Source organism: Diaphorina citri, unplaced genomic scaffold (assembly GCF_000475195.1).
Source record: "Diaphorina citri unplaced genomic scaffold, Diaci psyllid genome assembly version 1.1 scaffold1460, whole genome shotgun sequence".
NCBI lineage: Eukaryota > Metazoa > Arthropoda > Insecta > Hemiptera > Psyllidae > Diaphorina > Diaphorina citri.
The window spans coordinates 104,805-112,123 of NW_007378886.1; the positions used below are offsets into that span (position 1 = coordinate 104,805).

Sequence of the window (7,319 nt, forward strand, 5' to 3'; positions counted from 1 at the left end):
AGAGAGAGAGAGAGAGAGAGAGAGAGAGAGAGAGAGAGAGAGAGAGAGAGAGAGAGAAACATAGAGTGTAGTACACTCAGTGTACACTGCACATGTTTGTGTACCTACAATTTGCATGAGTAGCTATAAATGCAATAGGTTAAGGTAGATAGGTACTCAGAAAAAAGAAGAATAAATAAATACCTAGGTACATAAAAAATAAACATAATTTTTAATACCCTACCTAGATTTCAACGACAGTTGGGGTTGGTTTTACACGCAGAGATGGTATAGCATTAAAATGCAATATTTGCTGTTCTAATAAAAATATCGTTTTATACAATGTCATAGGTCATACAAGATCCGTCCGTACATCCCCTAACACAATAGGTACTGCTTGTTTTATTTATTTTTTATTTATGCTCGAGTACCTACAGGTTGTATCTTCCGATTGACAAACTGAAGTCCCCTAACAGACCAATAAAGTGGACTAGTAATTAGGTATCAATCAATCAATTTTATTTGTACAAAATAAATATACAATTGTATGTGGTACAATGTTAAAACTACGTACTACACTAATCTAAAACTAAATCTATAATAATATATAATCTGTAATAAACCCGTGTGCCTACAAACAGTGAAGGAGGAAAATGAACCTCGAGGGGGACGGGAGGGCCCCCTCGGCCCCACTAAATACGGCTCTGGGTATTTATTATTTTCATATCCAATATTCCAATTAGTAAAATAATTGATGGATTATAGGTAGGTACATATATTGAGAGTACATACCATACCTAATTGGGGTGAGGGAGAGGTTAGAGTTACCTATATCAATCGAACACCTTCATATAATTACTTACAATTATTTAAATTTTATTTAAAATTACTACCTATAATTATTATTATTATTCTATGGGGATAGACTGACTGACAGACAGACCGACACCGAAGCGAATACAATAGTCCGTCCCTTATACCTTTTTTATTACTATTGTAATAATAAAGGAAGGACGGACTAAAAATGGCTCGAAATGTTTCGTGTAATATACACACTGGCGTGCTGAGGCCGGAACTTGGCCTGGCGCACTGCCGTGCGCCTAGATATCTCCCGGAGATTTTATCAAGGGGCGTAGATATAGTTGTTACTTACGTAGACATAGTTGTTCTTCCCATTGATCAAATACGTCTCGGGGAAGTTGCCGGTATTGGTTCTCAGGAATCCTGGGTATTTCTCATCCGTCATATCATGCAGCCAATCCGTGATTATGATCACATGCGAGGGTAGATCGTAGTCCCAGAGGGGGGCTGTCTTGTCGATGGAACGCGGCTCTCGAATGATGAACGAACCTTCAATGCCGTCCATCTTCTGAAGGGCTGATGGAGAAGCGAGGGCAAACCAAATTTAATCAATGAATAAGAAATAGGACCAAGACCAATTTTTAGAACAAGGAAGAAGGAATATGACCGATTTTTCTAACAATGGACAAGAGGATCAATTTTTTCGAAGAATAAACAAGACGCTGGACTGAGTTTAGATTTCATCCAAACCGAGGCCTTTTTTTACGAAGTTACTTTCACTATACGAGATATTAGGAACGTTTTTCTTTGCCAAAGTAGACATAACGTACCTGTATACATAACTGGTAAGGTCTATCCATCTCCTCAAATTAACCTCACCCAGCTTGAGTGGGGTCGAGGAAAACCAGCAGCAAGCGATTTTGCTTCAGTAATCCATTGAGAACTGATCCATCCAACGTGCTATTTTGGCGTGGCACTACGCCTCTTTACTAAACCATAGGAATCCTCTATCTCTATAAGATGGGAAATTGTTTCCGTTTCCAAAAGGAAAATACCGGAATCCGCTATCTCTAAGATGGGAAATTGTTTCCGTTTCCCAAAGGAAAATACCCCTTCAACCGGTTTGACTCACCGATGTGCGAATGGTAGAAGAACGTGCCGTCGGGTACCGCGGGGAACTTGTATCGGAACTTGGTGTTGTGCAGGATCGGACATTGGGTGACAAACTGGACACCGTCCATGAATGGGGTGTAACGCTGGTACAGACCATGCCAGTGTAGAGTGACGGTCTTCCCCATCATCTTGTTGTGGACGTCGACGACGACGGTGTCGTAGAGGCATACCTGAACGAAGAAATAAGATGGTCGTTACTTATCAAGTAATACTTAACCCATTAGTGTTACTGTTCCCTATATGTACCTATATCAAAAAGATTTGATATAGAGGGAACTATAACAATGGAAAGTCTAATCGTCCCGAAATCTAAGCTAAGGAGCACAGGATACCGAAATCGAAGGGGACAAGGGAACAGAAGAGAAGAAAACCAGCCGTTCTGTGAACGAACCTTGTCTGTTTAGGATAAAGTTAGCTCCGGACGGGAATCGAACCCACGACCTAGGCTTTCTGCCACGACAAGGCAGTCGCGCTACCTTTTTTTTTTTTTTTTATTAAATACAAGTTGCTTTCGCATGGCAAGGTCGTGTCCAATTTATTTTTATTATTATTAGTTTCAGAGCTCAAGAAGCTTGATAGATAGGGGAAAGTCGAAGGAAGAAAGCCAGCCGTTCCGAGAACAAACCTCATCTGTTTAGGATAATGTTCGCCCGGGCTGGAATCGAACCAGCGACCTAGCGCTTGTAAGGCAGGCGCTTACCAAAATTTCAATTTTATTTCGATTTCACCGCATAATTTCTCCAAGGACAAGAAAATTTATAATGTCTATTCATTTGTAGATTGAAAATCTATCATGCCCAAATCACACTGGCGTGCTGAGGCCGGAACTTGGCCTGGCGCACTGCCGTGCGCCTAGATATCTCCCGGAGATTTTATCAAGGGGGGATATTCGGATATTCCCAATATTTCATTTTATTATGATTAATGTTTTATGAGATTAGATTTGAATTAGCCAGAGCAGTTGCATAGCTTTATTTTTATCATACACATAGACAGGGACGTTCACAGACTAAAAGGGACCAGGATCGTAGTCAGAATTTTAGCAAGGGTTGGGCAGAATCTAATCTGTGACTTAGGTACAAGGGGAGCGGGGGTGGATGCTCCAATGTTATGCATTTTTTTTTTTTAAGAGGTTTGACAGAGGGAACAGTAACTGCTATGGTCTTATCGTCCCGAAATCGAAGAGAGAAGGAAGACAGGATCAGGATAAAATAGAAGGAAGACAGGATCCCATCAGGATAAAATCCGCCCCGGGCGGGAACCGAACCCGCGGCCTAGCGCTTACAAGGCAGACGCGCTACCATCAACTAAGCTAACTAGGCTGGCTAATAAGTACATATTTGGGTAGGTATTTGATTCAAATACCTACACAAATTATTGATTTTAACGGATCTTTATTCCATAGCGAAGTACAAGGTACAATTAGGTGACAAACCAACGTGAATTTTTGGTAAGTTACCTACTCATGTTACTTTTTCCTAATTCCTTTAAATGTAAATGCAGTTTTTTACTTTCTCTAGTACTTAAAGGGATTTATTCCAAAAGAACATTTTATTGTTAATGTGACATAAAATAAACTTCAATATTATTATTATTATTATCACATATCACAGATACAGCATTACATTTTGCAATCAACCCCCCCTTTTTCACCTACACTGGTAATAGCGCCCCTGGTTACTAGTACTAAGTAAATGGTCCTCAAGAGGCTGAGTGCACCCCGAACTCTAAGCACAGAGACGAAAATACTTCGACCCCGGGATCTCCGATAGTAACGTAACGTGGCGTGACAAAACTAAGTGTGATATCCACTCAGTTCATTGAACGAAAAGCATCCTTACAGCTCCTTATTGGATCAGTAGGGACGGACGGGTTAAATCGTAAAAATCTATCTAATGTAAATGCAGTTTAAATCCGCCCCGGGCGGGAATCGAACCCGCGGCCTAGCGCTTACAAGGCAGACGCACTACCAACTAAGCTAACTAGGCTGGCTCTTTTCTTTTTTTAAATGTTGGTTTCAGGCCCCCTATAACCGACCCTAGACATAGATGCCTTTGTGCAAAAAAGCAATACTTCAGCCCTAGGGAATTCATTTAAAATGTACCTACTCTCACCATGCAGAATTGCAGATCAATACAAAAATGATGCATTGGCTACAGGAACTACTTTTTTTTTTTTTTTTTTTTTTTTTTTTTTTTTAAGGAATCTGTAAATAGGTACTGAGGACTTTTCGTTCCGAAGTCGAAGGAAAATGAGGGCAGAATAGGAGAAAGAAAATCATTCCGATAACGAACCTTATCTGTTTAGGATAAAGTACACCGAGGGCGGGAATCGAACCCCTTGAACTAACGCTTTCAAGGGTAGCTCCAAGCTGGCTACTGAGCTCTTTCTATTGTGGCAAACGCGAGATTCTTGGGAAGGATAGTTAGTAAGGTGGTAGTAGGTACAGAATAAATAGGATGTACTATGTAGCGGCAGAACGGAATAGGAACTACCTAATTAAGTACCCAAATATCTAATCCTACTGGAATAGGACTGATAGCTGACAAGTGGCAAGAAGTCGATGATAGCGGGAATAGGAGAAAAGAACTCAAGTATAGGTACCTGGTACCTACCTACATATCTGATATATAAAAATGAATGTTTGTGTGTGTGTGTTTGTTTCTTCGAACTTTATGCCTGGCCAAACCGCTCATCCGATTGCTATAAATTATAAAACTTTGTCAACTTATTGCTTGCACTCCCGTGAAGGTTATAGGCTATTTTGCGGTTCGTTTTTGTTAAGGTACCTACGCCGAGCAAGACCACTGAATGGATGAGTGACATGAACGGCCATGCCTTAAGGATTTTCTAGCAGTAATCCGGAGCAAAGCGACGGGTTTCGGCTAGTACCTGATATTTTTTCTCTGCCATAATATATGCTATAATCGTAGGACGAAGTGAGATATTGAGGAGACGTAGTGAGAGGTGAGAAATATGAGGTAGGAGACAAAGTGAGAGGTGAGAACGTCTAAAGGTATTTATTTATTAAGCCCTTGGGTTACAACCCCTCATACTCGTATGACAGTAGACAAGTAGACAAGTAGACGTGGACAGCCTAGCTAGAAGGTGAAACTGTGGAAGACCATTTCATTTTAAACATTCTGTGTTCTGCACCTTGTCCCTCCACACAAATGCAGCTTTATTAGAATTATTCAATGAAGCGATGAAATGTATATTTCAGTGTAATTGTTTTCAATTTATTGTTCCATGTATGATTATTATGCAAGTAGGTATAGGTACCTACATAATAAAATTATAACCTCAATTAAAATTAATTGATATAACGAATTCAATCATACCTATATGAGCTCTTTTGACTTCGAGAGAAATGTCGGTGTTTTAAACTGAAGTCCCCTAACAGACCAATAAAGTGGACTAGTAATTAGGTATCAGTCAATCAATTTTATTTGTACAAAATACCTAAATATACAATTGTATGTGGTACAATGTTAAAACTACGTACTACACTAATCTAAAACTAAATCTGTAATAAGCCCACCGTGTCTGCCATAATATATGGCAACATAAAACATGCTGCAGTGAACCATGCTTCAAAGCAACATGTAGCATGATACAGTGATGCATGTTTCAAACCAACATGTAGTATGATACAGTGAAGTAGCTTGAATGCAACATCTAGCATGATTCAAGACCCTATGAATCCAATGTAAACTTTTCGAAGCATGCTGCTGAATGTTGCCTCATGGTGACCATTGTTGTTGTTGTTGTTGTATCAGAATTGTAGCAGTAACTCCGGATCAGGATTCCTCTCCAAACTCTTGCCCAGGGGTAGGTTCATCAGGAACTTAGCCATCTGTATGAGGCAACATAAAACATGCTGCAGTGAACCATGCTTCAAAGCAACATGTAGCATGATACAGTGATGCATGTTTCAAACCAACATGTACCTAGTATGATACAGTGAAGTAGCTTGAATGCAACATCTAGCATGATGCATGATTCAAGACCACATGAATCCAATGTAAACTTTTTGAAGCATGCTGCTGAATGTTGCCTCATGGTGACCGTTGTTGTTGTTGTTGTTGTAGCAGTAACTCCGGATCAGGATTCCTCTCCAAACTCTTGCCCAGGCCCAGGGGTAGGTTCAGGAACTTAGCCACCTGTACCGGCCTCATCCAGAGGTCCATGAGTATGTGGTGGGGTTAGCCGTTAGAGGAACAGGCCAAGGGCCACTACCCACTCAGTACACGGATACCCAATTGCGGCATGCTAGATATTGGTTCAGTGTAATTGAGCCTTAACGGTATCCCTACGAACCCGAACGTGGGATATAAATTGGATATTGAAATACTACCAGGTATGGAATATGAATAAAATGCCTACCCAACTACCCATGTCCCAGGTTTTTGAAGCATGTTTTCAGTGCAGTAATTGCGGTATGCTAGATATTGCTTCAGTGTAATTGAGCCTTAACGGTATCCCTACGAACGTGAACGTGGGATATAAATTGGATATTGAAATACCAGGTATGGAATATGAATAAAATGCCTACCCATCTACCCAACTACCCATGTCCCATATTGCAATAATTTCCCTCACTCCCTCCCTTTCTCCTCCCCTCTATATTTTTATCTCTCTTTCGCCTCCTCCCTCTCTTATATTTTCACCCCCCCTTCTTTTTCGTTCCATTTTCCTACATGTATTTTTACCTCTCTTGCTCCTTCTCCCTTCCTATATTCCTACCTCTCTCTCTCTCTCTTTCTCTCCCCCTCTCTCTCTCTTTCTCTCTCTCTGACTCTCTCTCTCTCTCTCTCTCTCTCTCTCTCTCTCTCTCTCTCTCTCTCTCTCTCTCTCTCTCTCTCTCTCTCTGCCACTGTGTAAGCTACCACGTACCAATACATTTGATGAGGAAGGTATGTGTGCTGCGAAAAGAAGGGCATAGGTAGATACGCATACATAATGTTACCTACCGTGGTATATGGGGTGGTTAAGGTAATTGTACACTATAAGTATTTAGCTTAAGTTAATTAGTAATTTATTATCTTATTGTAAAAATGGGAATATCCCCGTAGATTAAAATAAAATGAAAATAATAAAAATTGTAGTTTAGGTCCTTCTACTTTATGAACCTCACAGTATGGGGAAAAAATCATCACTGGGTCTTACTGTTGAAATAAATTTTGATTCCTCGGTAAGCGCAGATATCTAGGTAGGTACCAAATGGTACCTACCGTGGTATATGGGGTGGTTAAGGTAATTGTACACTATAAGTATTTAGCTTAAGTTAATTAGTAATTTATTATCTTATTGTAAAAATGGGAATATCCCCGTATTTTAAAATAAAATAAAAATAATAAAAATTG

At 40.0% G+C, this 7,319-nt stretch overlaps 1 protein-coding gene across 1 annotated transcript; it reads right to left on the reverse strand.

Moving 5' to 3' along the window:
* Nucleotides 1-1,102: 1,102 nt before the first annotated feature.
* LOC103516001 (laccase-1-like) lies at nt 1,103-4,103 on the reverse strand. The gene is made up of 3 exons (XM_008480951.1): nt 4,068-4,103; nt 1,913-2,123; nt 1,103-1,356 (listed from the first exon to the last, which is right to left on the reverse strand). The coding sequence occupies exons 1-3, from the start codon at nt 4,101-4,103 to the stop codon at nt 1,103-1,105; spliced, it is 501 nt and encodes a 166-aa protein (XP_008479173.1).
* Nucleotides 4,104-7,319: the final 3,216 nt, after the last annotated feature.

Coding starts and splice junctions, on each gene's coding strand:
- LOC103516001 (XM_008480951.1), bottom strand. CDS start 4,103: ATGCATCATTTTTGTATTGATCTGCAATTCTGCATG. Junction 2,124..4,067: donor TTGATCTGCAATTCTGCATG/GTGAGAGTAGGT, acceptor TTCTTCGTTCAG/GTATGCCTCTACGACACCGT. Junction 1,357..1,912: donor CTTCTACCATTCGCACATCG/GTGAGTCAAACC, acceptor CTTCTCCATCAG/CCCTTCAGAAGATGGACGGC.